The following is a 24,190-nucleotide window of genomic DNA, read 5'->3' as shown; positions in this document are numbered from 1 at the left end:
CAGGGCTTTATATGCATGCATTTGTGCGTGAGTGCGTGCGTGTGTGTGTGTGTGTGTGTGTGTGTGTGTTTGCAAGTTAGTGACTCCGTGTGTGTAGTCTAGCTGCTGCATCGTCTCTTCAGTGAAAAGTACAGAGGAAAAACGTGACCAAAGGCCTGCAATGGCATCTCACTGCTGCATATGGGCCAGCTTCCTCTTGCTCTCTCATGTCCTCTGTCTATTACTCTTTCAGGCTCTCTGTCTTTGAATCTCATTGGCGCTGTTTCTGAAACATAGTCTGTCCACCTATCCCTTTTCTTCCATGTCCTCATATTTTGTTCTCTGTAACTACACTGTTCTTGCCCTTGGCATGCCTCCCTTCCTGTCTCTTCTCTGTCATTTTTGTGCCACTCTCTTTCTGTCTGTCCAGGGTTTAAAGGATGCAGCCTGATCTGTTCAACTACTTAATTCCCCTCTTAGTATGGATAGTAACAGCTGTCAACAGCAGATTACATTCCTTTTTACAACTGTCCACATAAATGTCAGGCAAAGTTACAGCTCCAGAGACTGTTGAGCGTTAACTGAGAAAATATGGTGCTGTAACAAGCCAGGTTTGATTCCTTATTTTACTTCCACTTGGGTACACCCAATTTCACCTTTGTTGCGGAGTGCAAGTCTCTCCACCTCAGCTAAATTCGCTGACCCTGCATTGTCAAAACTGTGCACCTGCTCATATAGGCAGTCAGGTTGCAGGCTGTTTTCTGCAGCTGGTGCCCCTGATGTGCAATGACACTGTGATGACTGAAATGTGAAAGGATAGGATCACATATGAGTCTGGCTTCACCATACTCCTTTTCTATCTGCATTTTTCTCTCACATAGACACACACTATTTTCACCACACCCACACACACTCACACACTATGACTTTATTGCTGTCACCTCTGTCTGCTGCACCCAGGCCCGCTTGTGAAGTGACATATTGAGGTGCACAACATGCTCATGACAGGACCAACACGACTGATGAGACATCCAGGTGTGCTTATAACATGCGATAATGCACACAAATCCACTAGTTTATGTTACATTAATACATTACATAATGAACAAACACAATCACGACAACTAGAATCTAACCTTGTGCGTCCATTTATACAAAATTTCAGCCTAGAGACTCGCGACGTTGCTGGCTGCAAGCCTCGGAAATCTGCAGTAATGCAGGAGGGGCAGAAATGGCTTTCTATTGGCTCGCTTCAAGAGTGAGCTTAAACCGATTGGCCAGCGATCCCATCAGCGATGAGACGCTCCGAATTATGATTGGCCGTCTGTCTGAGGGGTAGGCGGGTATAGTTGGCCCCTCGGTTCAGTCATTTGCTCGAGGCGGCGCTTCTTCCACTGGCGGAGTGGTGCAGCAAGAGGAACGGAGTACTGCGGCAGCAGGCAGAGCCGCGGATGGACACCAAGTGCTGAAAAGGTAGCAGTGCGGCACGTTAGTTTCGCCGGTCTTTCACCGCAAGTATCAGAGAGCAAAGGAAGGAAGCGCATCCCCGCGTGATGCTCCGCTTGAGACCGCAACATTTCATTTGAAAGACGTCTCACGGAGGAGAACGACTGTAGCCTAACCTTTTTGAAGGTTTGAGAGACCATTTATTTAATCCCAAGAACACTATTTTGTCAGACACATAGACATCTTCCCTGACGTCTTTTTCCTGCTCATTTTTCATTTAGGCTAAGCAACCCCGAAAAAACTGAGCATATCCTCTTTTGTTTTCAAAGGCAAGGCATTTTGATATCTAATTCAACGTGAGGGGCTGACACCTCTCAAGCTGTGCATCACCTGAGAGGAGAAGAGTGACTGCGCCAACATGGGGGTAAGACTGACGATTCCAACTTTTTTTTACTGCATTGTAGCCCACCTGAAATGGCCTGAGAAGTGAGAGGTAGCCTGATATCTCGCTCTTGACGCGGAAAGGCTTCAAAACGAGCCGTGATGTCATTTTTTTTCCTTTATGGAAATCTGGTTTCTCTGAGTGACATTGACTCTAATGCGGAACTGTGTTTTACCCTGCTCCCCTAGACTGCGACAAATTGATGTAGCCAGTAGCTTCTGTCTAATGCAGCCATAGACAGCAACGGCATTTAACAGCTCATCTGATTTGGCTTTAGCCTGGTTTCGACAGGAATAGAATATTATTGGCTAATGTCTTTTGCTCTGATTTGCTCGTTCAACTTAAATAGGTCCCGAGATGAAATATGAACGAAAGTCTCAAAAGTAGAGAAAGTCTGCTGTGGTTTAAAGGTTGTCAGTGTCTCTCTGATAGGCCTTATTTTGACTAGATAACCTTGCCAGCCGTGGTAGGCCTAATCGGTTTATTCCTACAGAGAGCTCTCGTGTGGGAGAGAGGGACAGAGGGGGGAGGGGGGGGGGGGGTACATTTTAGAAACCTATGCTGTTCACCCATCATTAACCTGTGGTTTAAAATATGAGTTTTTATTATATTTGAAGGTATTAAAGTACATAGTTGGGAATTATGACTTTCCCAGTGATTAATGAACACAGTGTACTGTGACCTCCTTCATGCCCTCGCTGCCCCCTGCTCCCCCCCCTCCTATCCTGTCCGGCTTTAAACCCCCGCTGGCACTGCCCCTCTCTCCGGTCTGGTGCAACACAGGAGCAGCATCTGGCGGAGTCCATCGCGTCCTTAAAGCGGACGCTACCAGCGGAGGAGTCTCATCCTCGGCACCCTCGATGACCCATGCGTCATAATGCGGTTACCGGGAGTAAGCGCCTCACCAGCTTATTTCCCCTTTAATTTGTGACATAACAGGCACTCGATAATCGCCAACAGTGAACACATTCATACACACTACAGATTAAAGAAACGATGCGTTCAGTGCACCAGCAGCACGACGATGTGCTTGTTAGAGTTAAGTTTGACTTTAGAGAGTGCCGAACCGTTAAACCATTAAAAGCATCTGATCTGTCCCCAGTTATCTAGATCAACTTATTAGCTGTGCAAATGAATCAGTGGAGGATGCTGGAATAACACAGCGCCACTGTAAAATGCCAAGGTGATGATGCGACTGCCGGTTTGGGCTATTGCGCAATTTTTTATTCGATCACCATCTTGCGAAAGGAGTCGCAATTTTTAATCTCTCCCTCGGTCTGTCTGCTTAACGATGCGGTGGCATGACGCTGCAGAGAGGACCATGCGGTGCAGAGAGACAGCGGCCGCCCTCTAAGCAACGCAAACCGGTGTCAACGCAGTGACACGAGCTGATGTTGCCACTGCAGCATCTGACATCTCTCAAGATGTAGGTTTCGAGGGTGAAGAGAGCCTCTACTCCTTGTCAGGGTATTCATTAAGATGTGAAAGCCAACACAGGAACATTAGTGGGCACTGCGTCAAAAGGGATGGGATGGCAAAAAAAAGTGCTTACACATGTCGGCGCTGCAGCTGTGTGGAAATTTTGGTTAAACAGTATGAGGTTGAGATTCTGAAGCAAAGTGGTGTCATTTCGGAAGATGCCACGGCTGCCCAGACATGACATTATAAAAAAAGAATATGAGCATCCCTGGCGACCTGTCAAAGGGTGTTTCCTTGCTTTTCACTCTGTGCGCTCTGAGGTGACCCTGAAGGGGAAAAGGGGGATGGATAAAAGGATGGAGAGGTGGATGGATGAGTGTACGGGGTATCATGTTATCATGCGTCGCCGGTCGACTACACTACCGAAAATTTCTTTCTTTCTCCCTCCAGCCACCCCCTCCCCCTCCCCCTCCCCCTGTGTCTGTCTGTCTTCCGCAAATTTCGCACTGGCGCACTGTGCGATGGCACTGCCAGCTGTCCTTTCCCAAGGCCGCAGTGGGCACCGCTTGCGACGTGCCTTCTGCGTCAAACCGGGGGCGGGGCCTCTGGTGTGGAAATTCCCTGTAAAGAGCTCTGATAGGTGGCCAGGAGGAGCCACGCAGAAAGTACCGGGTTATAGAGACAGCAGTGATGCTATAGAGCAAAGCTGCATCGTCAGGGATATTAGAGAGACAACAGGGCACAGAGACGAATGGAGCATCTCTAAAGAAATAGACTACACCCCTTCACCTTCTCTTGTTCTGCTCTCTGCATTGATGCAGCTCTACGTAGTAGTGGCTGATGCTGATGAGACTGTAGGATGCTGGTGCTGATGAGACTATGTGATGAAGGGCTGCACACCAGGCATGGACTGCTGGTTTTCACCTTCAGACACGTGACACTGATGGGGGGAAGGGTGCCACTGCTGAGAGAGCAAGAGGGACAGAGAGAGAGAGAGGAAGGGCAGATAAGTACTGACTGGTCTGCAGGTGTAGAGAGAGAGAGAGAGAGAGGGATTTAAAGTGAGGGAGGAGGCATGTGGAGGGGGAGGGCAGCCTGGCTGTATATCCTGTTACAGGATAATGACCTGAGGCTCATATTACCATGGCTCCTGTTTCCTCTTGCTGCGCTTTGTGGGATTGGTTATCAGGACGACAGGAGACAGATGGAATAGGGAGAGGCGGGAAGGGGTTGGGTGGATGATCTTCACAGGACATTGACTGAAGGGTGAACGTAGTGGTGGTGGAGAGGTTGGCGAGGTGTAGTGTAGGTGGGCTAATACACCAGGAGAGATGGGGGATTAAAGAAAGATGAAGGTGCCGTAGCAGCACTGAGTTTTTGTCAGAAGGTCATGGCGAGGGGTGTGGTTATGCTGATCTGAATGCAGCAAGACTGAGGAGAAGCTCCTGTCAGTGTTGAGTTCCCTCTAAGACTTTGATTAGACTTACTAATTACCTCATATCCTGATATAAAGGTTTCTAGAACAGCGTGTGCTTTCATATTGGCACTAGTGAGGCGTGTGCAGTGAAAGAGAAGAAGAAGGTGCTTGTGGAAGGTAGTTCAGGAGTTGGATGTGTGTGGCCTCTGCAGAGGCCCAGCCCTCAGTTTGGTGCAGAGTGCTGCACATCCCTCCCCACTGCACCTGCTGCCTGCTGCTGATAGGCTGCACTGTACCACAACTGATCTGTCCCACACGTTGCAGGAACCAATAGAAAAGCGTGTCCACACAGTGTCTGATCATCCGCATGGTGTTTTTGACTGCACAGCCAGCTGGGATGTTGTGGCCCTGTGGCCTAGGGGTCAATTAAGGTCAATATGGTGACTGTTTGAAATGCTCCTCTATTGTCTCCTTCAAACCTCTTGAGGGTCTTTGATCAATAGATATCCCCATTGTAATGAGGACAATGTCCTTAGTGAGAGTATTGCTGAAGGGCAGAGTCCAGACTTCTCTAGTGCCTCAGCAAAAAAGCTGCAGTCTCCTCACTAGTGTGAGACTAACAGGAGAAGGCCAGAGCTGTGAGCTCAGAAGCAGCTTGTGTAATGCTAATAAAATGTAAAGGTCAGTGCTGTCTCCTTCATACATTACTTTAAAACAAGATTACAGTAGGGACTGTGACTGATAAGGCTAACAGTTTTCCAACAATAACGGGCTGATGGGCTCCCATAATGAGAACGATTCAGAAGGGTTAGGTTGCCTGACTACAACAACATGACTAATTCAGGGTGTTGTCCTGGAGATGTGTGTATGTTTGTGAAGCGTGTGTGACTGTAAATGTGTGCGTGTGTGTTCCTGCATGAATACACCAAAGCACAAAGTGTAACTCTGGGCAGCCACAATGGGCAAAGGCTGGTTAAAATCAAAAGCCTTGCGGCATTAAATTTTTAAAAAATTTTTTTACCATGTAATTCTTCAAGTAGTTTTATAATTAACAGTAATTATATTCCTGATGAGTGGATGGTGAATGATTTCCCAGCTCCACTGGACACAACAGATCCTGGTTTGAAATCACAAATGTGATATGTTAATGGGTTTTTGGGTCGCTGGTTTTTGGGTGCAGCAATCAGCAGCTGTGTATATGGATGTGCATGCACGCGCATCTGCACATCCCTGCGTGACCAGCTGCTTGCTGAAGAGTCCTAAGGTGCCCTTTCTCTACCATGGCGAGATGCCATGTTAGCTACGAACGCCAACGAACCAAGATTTACAATGCTAAACTAGACCAGGCTACATTCACACACACCCCAAGACACACAAACCGCAGTATAAGTATATCATTTAGACCTCCGGGGGTGGGTGGGGGGGTGGGGGGGGTTGGGGTGGGGCAGCGCATTGTGTAGAACCAAAGTTACACAGTTACACAATTATCTCTGTGGGATGAACAGATGATGATGATGACAGACAGATGGGCAGAAGGGAACAGAATGGGGGGGGCGGGGTTTAAAACTGCAATTGGGGTTTTCAGTTTGGGTTGTGTTTGGTTTTGTTTCTTGCTTTTGTTTATTTTTAGTTTTTGGAGAGAGCACAGCTCAGATGATTTGAGATTTAATCTATTTGTGTTTATGTGGTTTAGAGATTAAGATTTTCTTAGTGCTATTAAGAAGCCACAATCTTTTTATTGTACATTTACCTATTCACAGATACCATTCCATCAGATCAACTCGTTTCATGTGTCAGTACATGTCCCCTTCAACTGTTCTCTTCACTGTCTGTTTCTTCCCAAAACTTTTTTAGCTGTCTTTCTTCTTCATGTCTTATACCTTGAATCTCCTCCTTTTGATGTCTTCTCACTTGAATATAAAGATAAGACGCCTTCACATTACTCTCAAGGATAATATAGATAAGTGAAACAAATATCTTGACAGTCTCTTTTACAAGGCGTTCAAATCATTACCATCTGTTAAAAATAATCATCTAATCATTCCCCTGCCCAGTACTTTAAGAAGCCCAAATTATAGGGAACCAGAACCTAATGATAAACGTGACGATCAAATTTATGTATTTGCTTTTACTGAAAGAGAACGGCACAGAAAGTAGAGTGATATAGAGACAAAGAGAGAGACGAGCAGAGTTGGCTAATCCAGTAGAGTAATCAGACTAGCTAATCCCAACAGCCATGTCTCTTGGTCCCTAGCCTGAGCCCCCTACTGTGGCCCAGAGCCCTGCCACCCAGCAGATGGCCCAATGACCTTGCAAGGTCACACACACACACACACACACACACACACACACACACACACACACACACCACACACCACACACCACACACCACACACATTGCTGCATCTCTACAGATGCAAGTACAGATTTCAAAATACAGTTTTACAAATATTAATTTAAAAAAAATGTTCACGAAGGGCATGTTGCCCCACTTAAAAGGAAATATACTTCTAACCAACCTGCTACCTGGCACCAATTTGGCCATCTTTTCCCCTAAATGAGCAGGCCTGAGACGGATGACCTTCAGCCCCAATATTAAGAGGTACTATGTTACCTTTAAATACGATTCAGAAGAAGCAGGATGCAGCAAGATACATCTACGTTCTCTCTAGTTTAGCACATCTGGCCTTGCTTTGAATGCTTTTGTATTTTGCACGCAAAATAAATCCCATGTGCCTAGAGCACAATTGAAACCTGTTTAAAATGAAAAACACAGAATGAGGCCATGACGTAGATCTCACATGGTCGGTGGAGAGAAGCTCAGTCTGCTCTGTATAAAGAGGAAATGGAGACTCATATGTTGGTTTGACAAATGTGTCTGTTGCAGTACGATAAAATAAGAACAGAATGTGAAGCATAATCGTGTTTCTTCCACCTACAAACCACTTCCTCATATGGCCTCACATATAAAGAGGAACAAAATGGCACAGCAACGCCATTCTCGCCTCTTCCCATCATTATGCGTGCCATTAAAGGAGAAGGAAAATACTGCTACATCCCAGTCAAACACACCCCCCAACCCGTTGTCCTTAACATGCTTGACATGGTACTTCTGAGGTGCCACTCCTAAATTTAACATGTCACTCAGTGGGTACATGATGTGCACAATACAACAGGGTAATTTCACTCAATTTCATTCTGCTAAATGCAATTTCTGACAAAATAAATTACATCTTTGTAATTTTACGATTGATAAGAAGTCCAAATTTGCTTTTACCAAGCCCACTGCTTGTTCAAGTCAGAATATCTGCAACTCTACATTTTTTAAAAAAGATTTAGCTCTTTCCTTCTCCGAGCTCTTTGATTATAAGTTCTGAGCTGTGTTTTATTTTTATGCCTTATTGTGTGATTTCACAATCACTAGGTCTCTCCCTCTCATTCACTCTACATCTCCCTTGCTCTCTCTGCCGCAATGCGTGTAGACGCTGCTCATACGGACTGTAGCCAACACAATGACTCACCTCTGCTCACGCAGACACATGCACACAAAAACACACACCGATTTCTTGAGTCACTTGCCTGTCTGTGTTATACAGCAGTGAATACAGTGTCCAGTTACAGATGCATCAATTATTAGTTGTCACAGATCACATCAGGGGATCCTAAGAGTACTAGGCCACTGCTGGTCACCATGGTTACTTGCCCTCCAAGCACACTCCCTCATCAAAGTTATTCACATGACGACAAAATGCAGGACTTAGTTTGGTCTGCCAGAGCAGGCCCACAGAATAGTTTATGATCAGATCAAACACACAACCAGACACATGAAGCGCTGGCCTAATTGAATTATTGATATTTTAATCACATTTTAATAAGCCACTATGTAACTGGACATGAGTGATTTCACTATGTAATCCATAGAGGAGCGTGTGATTTTTCCATTTCCTGATAATGTCAGAGATGTGTCTGTACGTCAGTCTGTTCATCTGTGTGCTTGTGGGAGAGCGAGCATCTGTAATTCCAGCCACAGGTCTCTGTTTCCTTCCTCAGGACTGAGGGGGCTCATTACATTACCCAGAGCTGTGTGAGACAGCTGGACAGCGACACAGACACACACAGGCGGCACACTTCAATGTCGTCTGCATATGAAAAGACACTTGGATTGTATATGCACAAAATGTAGACACGATCTTTCTCTGCTGAATAATTAGATAATCAAGATGAGACAACAGACTCAGGCTTAAACACACATGAACACAGGTGAGAGGATGAACTGCAGTGACAACAGACATGTATGTAGTTTAAAGGCCTTCTTGTTTTGTGACTAAGGCAAAATGTTAGCACCAGAAGTGCAATGAGAAAATATGCTAACACTTTACTTTAAGTCCCCCTATTTAGCATTATAAGCAGTATATAAATGTTTAATTAAGGCTTTATACCACACAATAATATAGGTATTTGCAGGCATAAGGATATTTGTAGGTATTTATTAAGGAATAGTATTTTTCAACAATTATAACTTCTCCTATTTAGCCATAATTGATATTATTACAGATGTGTTTTACCATGTTGTCATTCATTATCTATTTACATACCAGACTCTACTCAAGGCTGACTACAGCAGCATTTATATCTCATTACCACTACATTATAATGTGATATAAACCATCTATTGAATGTTAACATACTGCTAATGAATGCTAAATAAGGGGGCTTAGAGTAAAGTGTAATCAGGTAGCCGGGTATGCACAGAGGAAGGGAAGGAGCGGCTTGGTAGGCTGTTTTGTCTATCATTAATGATTGAGTGGCAAGCACACACGTACAAACACGCAGAGCCAAAACAGGTATTCACGTAAAACATACTCAACACGCTGTAAATGCACACAAAAGATAAATCAGCAACCTCTCTTTTCTCTGCGAGTCATACTGATAACATTCATATCCGCAAATGCACATACACTTAAGGACACTCACGGACACCTGGAGTGAGAGTGTAATCTTTTAGCATATGAGAACACATACTGAAAGTGACACACACCCACCATAAGTAAGGTTGTGCAATCTATTAGAGTGGGGGTGACTGTGGGTCAAACACTGACACGGAGCCAGCAGACAAAGACTGGTGGTCAATATCTAATTAGAAGCATGAGAGAAGGGTTACAACCTCTCTCTCTCCCTTTCTCCCTCTCTCTCTCTCTCTCTCTCTCTCTCACGCTCTCTGTTTCTCTCTCTCTCTCTCATTCACTCTCAGTCCCATTTTCCACCTCCCTTTCTCACTCTTTACCTGTCTCTGCTTCTCACCTCCCACTGACGTCTCCCTTTCCATGTGCCCAGTCACGTCTGTCATCCACCCCCTTCACATCCGTCTCTCTGTGTCTTTACTTTTCACCACATATCGTTTTGTTTGTATCTCCTGTCCACCTCCCTACCAACCACTTCTATTGTCTCGGCATTTGTGTATGTGTGTGTGTGCATGTGACAGAGAGAGATAGATCTGTGTGTGTTTATATTTCTATTAGCAATTTAAGCGTGCATACACTCAGAAGAGCAGGTGCGCTTTTGAGCTGACAATGGTCCCTAATTCAGTCTGTGGAAAAAATTAACCAGTAGCCACAATCTATTAATCCATACTAACACACCTGCCAGTCTGTCATCTTGAGACTATGGCACCAAATTGACACTTGAATACAATGTAAATCAGTAACTTCCATGTCATTCAACATCTTTGATCTTATATATAGATATAGAGCCAGCATTCATTCACTTAATCGCCAATGAATAATATATACATATAATACATGTATTTTCCAACACACCCCCACACATGCACACATTAAGACCCCCCCCCACACACACACACACACACACACACACACACACACACACACACATATCCAGGGTGTGTCTCAGAGGGGATGAGCAGCAGTACTTTTCCACTGCATCAGTTTCGGCTCTGTGCATCCCTACCTCACCAGGCCTGCCTGGTCTTGCTGCAGCAAGAGATTTGATCGGCTGTTCTTTTGTTGCAGAACTCTCTATGTTTGCATGTATGTGTGTGTGTGTTTGCATTTGAAGTCATGTCAAACAGCTCCCTCCCACTGACATACTACTCTCTGCCTGACATACTTGAACGAATGGTTTCATTGTTTGCTTTGAATTCATAAGTGGCTGTTGAGTAGCCCGTGCTCAGTGGTTAAGTGTGTGAGAGTTGTCTTCCTCATGTGGCTTCAAGAAACATTTTTTTATGATGACAAACCAGACAACAAACCAGAAAGACTGTTTTTTTTTTTATCAATGTACAATCTGGAATGTATGGATGTGATTTCACAAGAGCGGTTTGATTACAGCTCAAGTGGGAAAGGCAGTGGCAAGTCACATTTAGTCCCACTGCAGGTGTGTGTGTTTTGGTGTGGTATGGGTGTGTGTTTGTCAATCAGCATGAGTGGAGACCTTTTGCAAATATACTAGTTTAAGGTTAGAATTTGAACAATGGACCCACTTAGAAACATACTTTTAAGCACTATATTTAAGGCCAACTCTTTGTCGTCCATATCTGCGTTATAATCTCAGATGACAGCAGAACAATCAAGTTACTTGAACATTTTGCACTCCTGAAAATGTCGCTACAGTATCGTACCACCAGGGGGTGTTTGCCTTATTTCACTGAATTTTAGGACACAGTCCAAGTCAAGTTAGATTTTATTTATATCACAAATCACAAATTTGCCTCAAGGGGCTCAACAATCTGTACAACATTACAATACCATCTGTCCTTAAACAAGGTGAAACTCTGGGAAAAACTGGAGACGAGAAAAAATGAAAGAAACCTCAGGAAGAGCAGCAGAGGAGGAATCCCTCATCCAGGACGGACTGACATGCAATAAATATCTTATGTACAGAATGGAGCAACAAAGTAGATTTACAGTGTCAACATTCAGGATGACAGCATTATAGATTGGAAACATTAATGAAGACTGTAATCTGGGAGCAACATCCAGGTGCTGCCAACAGACAGGACCTGAGCAACACAACCTCCTCTCCACCATGAAGACCTGGATAAGTACATTATTCACACATCCAGAAGAAGAAAACAGACAAACAGAGGGAGAGAGCGAGACAAGGAGTCAGATAGTCTGATGTTAGCAGGGAGGTTGTTACAGACTCAAGGGGCATGGTAGGAAAAGACTCTACAGTCTGCTGACATCTTCCTAACTCTGGGGAAAGACCTTGCATTCGAAGAGCACGGGAGGGAATATAAGGTTGAAGGAGATCAGACAGTGTATGAAGAGGCCTGTCATTTAGGATTTTGTAAGTCGTCAAAAGCACCTTAGAAGCACCTTAAAGTCTCAGGAGCCAGTAAAGGGAAGCTAAATATTCTACATGTAGTTAAAATTCTAGCTGCAGCATTCTGAACCACTTGAAGATTTTTAAGCAGGGGCAGGGCTGAAAACAACACATTACAGCAATAGACAGAAAAGATTCAATTTTAACTACGTTACATGGTGAAAAATGGTCTTTGTGATGTTTCTAGGGTAGGATCAGATGCAACGCCACGGTTCTTGGCTGTCTTACTTTGATAAATCACACAGTTGTCAAGGGTTACTGTTACTTGGTCAAACTTGTGTCTATGTTGGGATGGGCCAGTGACAAGCAACTCAGTTTTTGCTCTGCAGAAGCAGGAAAAATATTCTGACATCCAGCTTCATAGCAGTCAATAAGGCCTCTAATTTAATCATTTTAGAGGTATCATTAGCTTTTACAGGAAGATTCAGCTGAGTATCATCAGCGTATCAGTGGACATAAATTCTATGACTGTGTATAATTTGGCCAAGAGGTGAAATAAAGAGAGAATAAGAATAAAGAAAGAAAAGCAGCGGACCAAGAACAGAGCTTTGGGGTACTCCATATTTCCCAAAACCCACTACTCTGATCTTCTGACACACATAACTTAATCTTATATTAAGATAATTGTTGTCATGGATGATCAGTTGATATGTATTGATGTTTATGTCTGATCCAAGGTAAATTTATGTGACTTCATTATCAGCTGGACTCTGCTACTCTGTTATCTGTCATGCTGCACACCCCTGCCTGGATTCATCAGTGTATATTTGGCTACATTGATCCGCCACCAAGGGCAGTTCCTTGATGACTCAGTCGTGTCAATGAAAGGCCAGTCCATGGGGACCCACTCACACCTCCTGGGAGGGATTCTTGCCTCTCTATGTCACCTCTGACCTTTGATGAGGGACATTTGTATTGATGTGGCCCAGCGGTCAGGCTGCTCTCCTTCCGGACGACACGCTAGTTTTACAGTTACAGTGCTAGAAGGACTAGAACGTGCAGCCCTGGAGAAATTGTGGTTATTAAAAGGCCACTCACATCTAGTTTAACAACATAAGTCAATTTATGAGGGTTATAGTAAATGGTGTACCAGGAACAACAGGCAGGCGGAAGAGGACGAGGACATTTGATGTGACTGTGTGTGCATTCATGTGTGTATGTGGGACTTAATGTTTTTGTAATCTTGGCATCAAAGTGTCTCTGATCTATCTGATCTAATAGCATAGAACATACTAGAATCTAATCAAAAAGCCTTTGATGAGGCTATAAACATAGTTTGTCTGCTCTCTCTCTCTCTCTCTCTCTCTCCCATGTCTTTAATACTCACTGCCAGATAAAAAAAAAAAGAAGAAAGGCAGCAGGAAGCATTTAGTTAAAACCTACAGGTTAAACCATTTGCACTTGGTTATGTTTTGATGTGTCCATCAGGCTGTTGTGGACATCAGAGCAAGATTTATTTGATCAGATGGATATGGCAGAGCAGACTGCAGGGGCAGTTGTTAATGTGTGTTGATAGTGCACTCGAGCAAACAGACCTACCAGGGTAATGCATTTCCCTTTCATGTCACAATGATTCTTATGATACTAGGTTTTTATGTTAATGCTTTTCATCTAATATCTTCCTTATAAACTCAGAATAATTGACATTATTACCAACTGAGAAATGCAGGTGACTTCTCAAGGCCATTTCACAGGGATACGATGCTATTTACTGACAGAGAGAAATCTCAAGGGCAATTCAATAAAGCCCACTGGCTTTATTTCTGTTGCAGTCAGTGACTGATAAATACTGTTTGAAAGCCAGGCAAGACAGCTCTCTGAATAAAGAGGGTATGTAATGCACTTTTGGAGACAAAGTATAGTTTTTAGTTAATACAATGTTCATGTACAAGCCCAGAGAACGGCTAAGATTATATACAAAGGCGCACAGGCCACTATCTCCTTAATCTAGTCCGAAGGCATGTATAAAACATGTGTGTGTGTCTGTAGTATGGGCGGTCAGACAGTTACCGCGTTGCCACCACACAGGACAAAGATGACCGATCCCCCAAGAAGAAGAAGGCGGGGACCAAGGACATGGATGACCTGAAGAAGGAAGTGCCCATTGTAAGTAAAACCTTTAATCTCTGAATCCTTGTGGAACTGTCTGTTGTTATAAAGTCAGTCAAAAGATGATTCATTTCCTCATTATTTAAAAAATATTTTTATACCATCCATGCATATTAGGATATATTAGGCGTGAGAAAATGATTTTCAACTTTGAAGAACATCTTCTTGCAGGTTGTAGTAAATGAAAGTGAACTGATGCCAATTTTTGTTGGAGAGAAGGAAAATCTCATACAGGCCAAATTAATGTATTTTTGCTGGTAAGAGGGTTGACTTGTTGTCAGGAGGTCATCACTTTGATCTTACACCTCAGCGCAAGAAACTGACACCAGGGTCGCCATACCTGGCTGCCCTAACACTCTTATCTCTCAGGTGAACTGCATGCATGGAGTACATATCTAATTACCTTGTATGCCATTAAATTACTGATATCCTAAAAATGCAACAAAGCTCAAAACAATTTTAATCTGGAAACTTTCTACTATTTTTTCCTGCATGCAAAAAATGGTAAATAAACATATTGAACCATGCAGAGTACTGATTGTCCCTGTATATTTCTTTTCAGACGGAACATAAGATGTCTGTAGAGGAAGTATGCAGGAAATTCCAGACTGACATTGTCCAGGTGAGTTTATGATTTCAGATTCGGTCAGCATGTACTGTCTATGTATCGATCTGTCTTTGGTGTGAGTCTGTTTTTCCGGTTGTCCACTAGATGGCATGAGAGTACCGTCATTGATTTATTATAGTTTTTGACAATCACAAGCCAACAGTCAACTAGACTCAAAAGTCATAATAAAGATATGTGAGAATGTTAACCAACTGCAGACCCACTGCCTTTCTCTGCTAACTCTACATCTCCCCTCCTCTCTGTTCCCTCCAGGGACTGACCAATGCCAAGGCAGCAGAGTTTCTGATCAGGGATGGTCCCAATGCTCTCACCCCTCCTCCCACCACTCCGGAATGGGTCAAGTTCTGTCGCCAGCTGTTTGGTGGATTCTCCGTCCTGCTGTGGCTCGGTGCCATCCTCTGCTTCCTGGCCTACGCCATCCAGGCAGCCACTGAGGACGATCCCGCAGGAGACAATGTGAGCACCACATGTGCACATACACACAAACAGTCACAAAGATTTTGCACACACATATTCACATCTGGCCCATCCACACCTCATTAACACATAAGCCACACTCCGAAATATCGACATAAATAACACCTTCGACTGTCACACAAATTGTACCCAGTGCCTCCACCACACACATGACACTCACATATGTTCAACTCTCTCTCTCTCTCTCTCTCTCTCTCTCTCTCTCTCTCTCTATCTCTCTCCAGTTGTACCTAGGTATTGTGCTCACAGCTGTCGTCATCATTACTGGTTGTTTCTCATACTTCCAAGAGGCCAAGAGCTCTAAAATCATGGAGTCCTTCAAGAACATGGTGCCTCAGGTAAATATGCCTTTGCTCTAAAGGACTGAATGAAACCAACTTATGTCTGAAAATCTAATTTGAATTCTCTCTTATCAAATCTGGACTCAGACTTTTCAGCCATGAAAGTGAATATACGTAGGACACCGGAAACTATAGATTCTTAATACCCAGTTAATATGTCTTTGACACTGGGTAGCATAAATACTTGCCTCTATTCATGTCTTCACAATGTGGCAATTTTGCTTTACAGCCAAGAGTTAGTCACAGAGTAATGTTTGCTGGCTGCTGTCCTAAAAGAGTGAGCAGTTTTGCCTTTACAGGTTTTCTTTTAGAGATTTTGCCTTTATAGGGATAATTGGTAGACAAAGACAAGCCTGTGGTAAAATACTGTCCATCAAGAACCTCCAGTTTTGACATTTATAATTGTATTGTTTTTCACTTCTTAAATGATTGAAAAACACATTGTCAGCGACCTCCTGTTACACACTTAAATGAAGGGCAAATACTGTATATTGCAAAAGGATGTGGTACCGCTGGTGGTTGCCACTCTCAGCCTGCAAATAGTTTATACAATGCATACAGTATGTTTTGATTGCGAGTGCATTAGATTTGATGAAACCTTTACTTACAGGATGTACAGTCAAACATGAACAGGAAGGAATAAAAAAAGTCCTCTGCTACTGCCATAGATTATGTTGATCCAAATATTGTTCTGTGTGTGTGTGTGTGTGTGTATGTGTGCATATTTTCTAACCATCACTGATATCTCCCTGCAGCAAGCATTGGTCATCCGTGAGGGTGAGAAGGTACAGATAAATGCCGAAGAAGTGGTGGCCGGAGATCTTATTGAAGTGAAGGGAGGAGACAGGATCCCTGCTGACATCAGGGTGGTTTCTGCTCACGGCTGCAAGGTACACACACAGATACACATACAGATACACATACACATACACATACACATACAAACACATATACACACACATTCAAATTCTTGATTCTTGTTGTATACAACATGTTTTTATTTTTTCTGTTTCTTAATAGGTGGATAACTCCTCCCTGACAGGCGAGTCAGAACCTCAGAGCAGGTCACCTGACTGTACCCATGACAACCCCTTGGAGACCCGTAACATTGCTTTCTTCTCCACCAACTGTGTGGAAGGTATTGTTACCATGGCAATAACATTACATTCTCTGGATTTAAACCCACCAAACTGAGCTGATTAATAAACTCAACACTTATACTTTGCCGTTTGTTAAAATATAATGGTGGCTTTACCTCAATTAAATGTGGTTACAAGACACAGATACTGTGGCTATAAATGATATTTTACAACATTATATTTCTGTTCTTTTCCTTAACCAGGCACAGCTCGTGGCCTTGTTATCTGCACTGGAGACCGCACAGTCATGGGTCGCATTGCTACTCTGACCTCTGGCCTGGAGACCGGCAAAACCCCCATTGCTAAGGAGATCGAGCACTTCATCCACATCATCACAGGTGTGGCTGTCTTCTTGGGTGTCACCTTTTTCGTCCTGGCCCTCATCCTGGGTTACAGCTGGCTGGAGGCTGTCATCTTCCTCATCGGCATCATTGTGGCAAACGTGCCTGAAGGGCTGCTGGCTACAGTCACTGTAAGTGGGCCAGTTATTAGCTATTAGCTCACTTTCTTAAGCATCAAGAAACAGGGAAATTCTCCCTTATAGCTTCATAGTTGCTACATCCAAATAATATATTCAGTCAACCTTAACGTGTTTTAACATCATGAATGTATTCGCCTGCAGGTGTGTCTGACCCTGACTGCCAAACGTATGGCTAAGAAGAACTGCCTGGTGAAGAACTTGGAAGCTGTGGAAACCCTGGGCTCCACCTCCACCATCTGCTCTGACAAGACAGGCACTCTGACCCAGAACAGGATGACTGTGGCCCACATGTGGTTTGACAACCAGATCCACGAGGCCGACACCACTGAGGACCAGTCTGGTCAGTGAGGAGAGGGCAAACACACACCACTGGTGTCTGAAATATGTGTCTACTGTAAAAGGAGTAAACAGTTACTAAAGCAGTGATTAATGCCCATTTTTCTGTTCCTCATCCAGGTGCCTCATTTGACAAGAGTTCAGTGACATGGCTGTCTCTGGCTCGTGTTGCTGCTCTGTGTAACCGCGCTCAGTTCAAAGCAGGACAAGACTCAGTGGCCATCCTGAAGCGTGATGTTGCTGGCGATGCCTCCGAGTCAGCCCTGCTGAAGTGTATCGAGCTGTCCTGTGGCTCAGTCAGGTTGATGAGGGACAAGAACAAGAAGGTGGCTGAGATCCCCTTTAACTCCACCAACAAATACCAGGTAAATAATGGCTAAATATAGCTGTGCACGCACAAATAATAAGAACAACATTGTAAATAGCAATGCACATTATACAAATATATGGCAGGGTTTTATCTTAACTTTCACTTCTGTTCTCCTCCTTTAGCTCTCAGTGCATGAGACAGAGGATCCAAATGACAACCGCTACCTGCTGGTGATGAAGGGAGCCCCTGAGAGGATCCTGGACCGTTGCTCCACCATCCTGCTGCAGGGCAAGGAGCAGCCTATGGATGAGGAGTTGAAGGAAGCTTTCCAGAATGCCTACATGGAATTGGGAGGACTGGGAGAGAGAGTACTTGGTAAGGAATATCTACAACTTTTTTTCAACTAACAATCAGTTGAATGATCGAAACAAATCAATTTCTAAATGTAATTTACTGAGCATTAGATATTGTAGAGGTGATGTTGGGATAGGGAGAGAAGCTCTACTAAAGCACACATTTCTGTTGCTCCCAGGTTTCTGCCACTTGATGCTTCCAGAGGACCAGTACCCTAAGGGGTTTGCCTTTGACACAGATGATGTCAACTTCCAGACAGACAACCTTTGCTTTGTTGGCCTCATGTCCATGATTGACCCTCCCCGTGCTGCTGTGCCCGATGCTGTTGGCAAATGCCGATCTGCTGGTATCAAGGTGAACCTCACATATGATCTCTTTTTTCCTTACAGTGCTTCATAAAACAGGCTCTGTTGTAGAATGTCATTGAAATCACATGAAGAAATGTCATCTTTATTGCTCGTGTTGTTGCAGGTTATTATGGTCACTGGAGATCATCCCATCACAGCCAAGGCCATTGCCAAGGGAGTGGGCATCATCTCAGAAGGCAATGAGACAGTGGAGGACATTGCAGCTCGTCTCAACATACCTGTCAGCCAGGTCAACCCCAGGTAAAGATTCTTAACAGAAAAACACACATGGTCATATAGATAATGTTAAATTATGAGGCTAACATGAACGTTTCAATGTGTGTGTTCAGGGATGCCAAGGCCTGTGTGATCCATGGTACAGACCTAAAAGATCTATCTCAGGATCAGATGGACGATATCCTGAGGAATCACACAGAGATCGTGTTTGCCAGGACCTCCCCACAGCAGAAGCTCATCATTGTAGAAGGTTGCCAGAGACAGGTAAGAAGAGCTTTTATTTTAAATTAGAAATTATGTTCTAGACAATAAAATAAAATAAAAATTGTACCTTATAGGCTTTGTTTTTTGGAAGTGACATTGGCTCCAAAATATCATTACACTTTCACAACAGCAGATGGTGCTAGTTGTCTGTTGAATGAAGCTTCCCTGACTGACACATAAAATGTTTTCCTCACTGTGAGATGGTTAGATTGATTCTGATATACCGAAAGGCTTTGGTTTTTATTAGTTTACATAAAAGACTTTATATTAAAATATTAACATTCATATTAGAATTTGCATACATTTTGTTGTCAGTTAAATATCACAGTTTCATTTAAGAGAGATAGGATTATTTATTCAACTTATGATTACCAAATAAAATATTTTCTTATATAAAAACTACAATTGGTTTTCCAAAAAAAAAAAAAAAAAATCAAAAAACAGGTGCTGAAAAAGTACAGGTTATTTTGCAGTTTTGTAAATTTAAATTCATGCCAATATAGTGTATTTGTGAATCACTGTGTCATATAATTTATTTATTTTGACTAATTTATTTATTATTCCTTGTGTTTGTAAGAATGAAAAGAGGATTAATATGTGGCTCTTGCATAGATTGTTACAATAAAGATTGTTACAAAATAAGGGATAAATACATCTAACAATATAACTTTATTTATGCTATGTAACCTTCTGATTTTCACCTTACCTTTTCTCATCTCTCACAGGGTGCCATTGTGGCTGTGACAGGTGATGGTGTGAATGACTCTCCTGCACTGAAAAAGGCCGACATTGGTGTTGCCATGGGAATCTCAGGCTCTGATGTGTCCAAACAGGCTGCAGACATGATCTTGTTGGATGACAACTTTGCATCTATTGTCACAGGAGTGGAAGAAGGTGAGACATGCAAGAGACAGAACTGGAAGATTGAAAGTGTTTAAATCAATAAAGAGTTTTTAATGAGAGAATATGAAAAAAATATGTAGAAATAGGAGGATGGAAAATTAGAAATCAAGTAAAATGGAAGTGTTGATGATTATGTTTCTCTGCAGATTAAATAAAACAAAATTTCTGATACAAACTCAGAGCTAGATCACTGACTGTATTGCATGATGTAACTTGTTTTGCTTCTCTCTCTTTAGGCCGCCTGATCTTTGATAACCTTAAAAAGTCCATCGCCTACACACTGACCAGCAACATCCCAGAAATCACACCCTTCCTGCTGTTCATCATTGTCAATATTCCCCTGCCACTGGGAACCATCACCATCCTGTGTATTGACCTGGGAACTGACATGGTGAGAGCTGATCAAACACCCAATGCTTGATATGACACATATAGCTTCATGCCCACACACAGACACCCTTGGATCCAGCTCCTTCGATATGACATATGTCATACCGTACTTAAAGTTCACATTTCTTCCTCTCCACTCAGGTGCCAGCCATCTCCCTGGCTTATGAAGCAGCTGAGAGCGACATCATGAAGCGTCAGCCCAGGAACCCATTCAGGGACAAGCTGGTGAATGAGAGGCTTATCAGCATTGCCTATGGACAAATTGGTAGGTGAATTAAAGATAGGTCAGTTGATCTAGGCTGTGAATTGTCTTTGATATGGATTGAAGTTTGATCTTGGTTGCCTGAAAGTAATTTTGTCTTCAAATCAACTTTATCCCCCTTGATTGTTCACAAACAACAACAGCCGGATTATCTTGCATCTGTCTGCAGTGTTTTTGGGGTCACTAGATTAAGGAAGTCAGCAATCCTAAAAATCTGTTACTTCATCTCTCTGTGTGTATGTTTTTTTTTTTCAGGTATGATTCAGGCTCTGGGAGGCTTCTTCGCCTACTTTGTGATCTTGGCTGAAAATGGTTTCCTACCCGCCCAACTAGTAGGCATCAGGCTCAACTGGGATGACCGCTCTGTCAACGACCTGGAAGACAGCTATGGACAGCAGTGGGTGAGTGTGTAGTGTCTGTGTGTGTTTAGGCGAACCTGTGTGTATGTGTGTGTATGTGTGTGTGTGTGTGTGTGTGTGTGTGTGTGTGTTTCCGGGTTTTGTTACGTTATCTTACTGTTTTTCTGTCCTTCTCTGCCCTTTAGACATATGAGCAGAGGAAGATTGTGGAATTCACATGCCACACAGCCTTCTTTGTCAGTATTGTGGTAGTGCAGTGGGCTGATGTCATCGTCTGCAAGACCAGACGTAACTCTGTGTTCCAGCAGGGCATGAGGTGAGTCCAACAACTATACTGTGACACCACTCTACTGAAACATATTCTGTCATTGCTAAATTTATGTTTTTGCCAGGAAACATTAGCATTGTATGATCTAAACTGGGTTGACAAGTATCTTAATTTCTGCATTATCATTTCTGCTCTTTAATAATGTCGTGTTTCTCTACCCAGGAACAAAATCTTGATCTTTGGCCTGTTTGAAGAAACAGCTCTGGCTGCCTTCCTGTCCTATTGCCCAGGCATGGATGTGGCACTCAGGATGTATCCTCTAAAGTGAGCACCATTACCATATATATCACGTGGATGCATATGCAGTACCTCTGATATTAACCCATATAGCATTTTCTGTTTATTATTTTTAATCATTCTTCTTCTCTTGTCTTACCCACAGGCCTACTTGGTGGTTTTGTGCATTCCCCTATAGTTTCCTCATCTTTGTTTATGATGAAGTCCGAAAACTTCTCCTCCGTCGGAACCCTGGAGGTGAGTGTTGCATCTTTCAACAAGTGCTTAACCAACGTTTCTTTAGAGGAGCAGTTTAACAACAACATCCTGTGGTTTTATGGGGTGGTTTATGTGCTAGACTTTGCCTTCGGTAGGTGCAGAAACATCCGGTTGTCTCTGCTTGTTGTATCGCAAACCCTGTAAAAGCAATAAATAAATGAGATATAATGTGTAAATTACTGAGCTTACTGGTGCTGGTAGGTGGATTTTGACATCTTCTAACAGAGTCAGGCTAGCTCTTTCCCTCTGGTTCTAGTCTTTGTGCTAAGCTAAGCTAACTGACTGCTCACAGTAGCTTCCCATTTACCATACCAAAGTGTTGAACTAGTCCTTTAGCTAATACTAATAAAATGTAAATTGTGATAAAAATATGATTTGAAAACATTGTTGAATTAACTGTAACTGTTTCTTTCTCTCATTTGCACTCCAGGTTGGGTGGAAAGGGAGACATACTATTGATCGATGGAGCATCTTTGCTCAAACCCCCTTCATCTTCCACTTATTGCTCCCTCCTGTCACTCCATCCCTGGCAAGACACACCTCCAGACGCCCCGCCCCCTTAAAGACAAAAACCGCTTTGAAGCAATTTTCATCACAACTGCCCCAAAGATTAAAAACAGCAAAAGCACCTTTACAACTTTCTACATTGACCCGCCCCCCTTTCTCCCCATCTCCTATGATACTCTTTGCATGTGTTCTCTCACTGCTGTGTACATAAACCAATATATCTACCAAACGGCAGCTGCATATTGTGTATGTAGATTTGAATGAGCTAAGGATACAAAGGGAGTGTCTATGCTCTGCAAAAAGGGCCATCCAGCTCCTTCCCCTCCCTCTTCTTTCCCTGCTCTCCCACCCTCGTCTTTCTCTGTACCTTCGTTCCTCTCTCTTTTCCCTCCTCGCCAACCCTTTGCTTGTCCTCCAATCACACACAGATAAAAAGATCACACAGTGAGATCCCACCGCCGACACCACTTCGACTGCCACCTCTCGCCTCCGTCTCCTGTCTGTGGAGGACCAGCGGAGTGGTCATCTCCCTGTTGTTCTCACTGCGTCCATTTTCCTTCTCTTCCGTTCTCAACGGCCACAGTGTTGTTGTTTTTTAATATGTGGGGTAGGGGGGTTTCGATGGTTTTACTTGTCTTTTTTTATTTCTAAAACGGGAGGGGGGATATGTGAGAGCTGCTTTTCCTCATGTAGGCCTAACAAAGCACACCCCATGGCGTCCCGTCCCTCCTCTCTCCCCCCTCTGTCTCTCACACCCCTCCCCTCCCTCCCTCCTGCCCCGTTTGTCTCTGTTTGTGTGCACTGTGTGAACCATTGTCCTTGTTAATAACTATTACAGTACACCGCCCCAAGTTGATAAATACAAATCAATCTTTCTGTGTGCTCTAGGAAATCTATATAATTCTATACTGAATTTAAATGAAACAATAAAAAAACACATGTTGAAAAACAGCTCAAGAGAGACATTCAAAAGGAAGAACATTAACAATATTGGTGAGAAAGGAAAAAGTGAGAGATTTGTGTCTCGTTTTGTTTTTTGTTTGGTTTCAGTTATTTTTGCTGGTTTTTCAGGAGGCTATTCTGAAACTGTAACAGCAGAGCAGGGTTTTGTGTTTTTACCAAAAGACACAGGACACCAACCAAGGCTTTCAGGTTCCTGTCACTGCAGGTGTGTCGGTATGATGTGGTGCAGTGTGCTGTGCTGTGGTGAGTGGTGATGATGAGTCCATGTGCCTGGGGTCTATTACCGGATCAGATCCAGGTCTGGTTCACTCCAGGTCCTGCTATATAGGTCGGTCCAGCCCGGGTCTGTGTGCATGTATGTGTTGGAGACCAGTGAAGGGCCAGCGGTCTCAGGCTGGGTCTATCTCAGATGGCTGAAAGGGTTGAAATTCAAGAAAAAAAAAAAAATTCACAACTAGTAGAACATGTGTGTCAAATAAATGAAACCAACACCAATAAAACATCTAGAACATTTAATACAACTTAGACCCGTCTGTGTGTCTCTCTGTCTCTGTTTCTGACTTTTGAATCTTTACTCTCATTTTATTCCTTCCTCATATTATCTGTCTTTCTTACCCTTACTTGAACATAGTTTAAAATGTGCATTACTAATCTAGATTGCATATTGTGGGTGTACACAATATAGTAAATCTAATGCAATCTATTGCCATAGCCCTGCAGGAAAACCTCCTTTTTGAATCTTGTAATATTCAATTTTTGCAAGAAAATATTTAACTCTATGCTAATTTTTCTTAATGCTACTGTCATATTTGATCTGACTACATATATGAATACACTTCACATAAATGAACAGCCTCAAGAAGTAATATTTGCTGACACCCTGTGTATCAGCCTCACTGTTGCCCCAATACAT

General features: G+C 43.2%; 1 protein-coding gene across 2 annotated transcripts; it reads left to right on the top strand.

Moving 5' to 3' along the window:
• The first annotated feature begins 1,387 nt into the window (after nt 1-1,387).
• On the top strand, nt 1,388-23,798 carry atp1a3b (ATPase Na+/K+ transporting subunit alpha 3b). Of its 2 annotated transcripts, none has more exons than XM_056380187.1 (23): nt 1,388-1,611; nt 1,755-1,849; nt 14,076-14,153; nt 14,719-14,778; nt 15,037-15,240; nt 15,486-15,599; nt 16,358-16,492; nt 16,623-16,740; nt 16,945-17,213; nt 17,364-17,562; nt 17,679-17,923; nt 18,051-18,243; nt 18,401-18,576; nt 18,694-18,830; nt 18,920-19,070; nt 19,796-19,964; nt 20,210-20,364; nt 20,505-20,628; nt 20,881-21,026; nt 21,170-21,300; nt 21,475-21,576; nt 21,695-21,786; nt 22,238-23,798. In XM_056380187.1, exons 2-23 carry the CDS (start codon nt 1,844-1,846, stop codon nt 22,264-22,266), a joined length of 3,033 nt encoding a protein of 1,010 aa, XP_056236162.1. In that variant the 5' UTR covers nt 1,388-1,611; nt 1,755-1,843; the 3' UTR covers nt 22,267-23,798. The 2 variants fall into 2 exon arrangements, with proteins under 2 accessions (XP_056236162.1, XP_056236160.1); XM_056380185.1 differs by having other exon boundaries at nt 14,037-14,153.
• Nucleotides 23,799-24,190: the final 392 nt, after the last annotated feature.

This window comes from Seriola aureovittata, chromosome 7 (genome assembly GCF_021018895.1).
Source record: "Seriola aureovittata isolate HTS-2021-v1 ecotype China chromosome 7, ASM2101889v1, whole genome shotgun sequence".
Classification (NCBI taxonomy): domain Eukaryota; kingdom Metazoa; phylum Chordata; class Actinopteri; order Carangiformes; family Carangidae; genus Seriola; species Seriola aureovittata.
The sequence above is the reverse complement of the archived record's forward strand: the minus strand, read 5'-3'. Positions and strand labels throughout refer to the sequence as shown.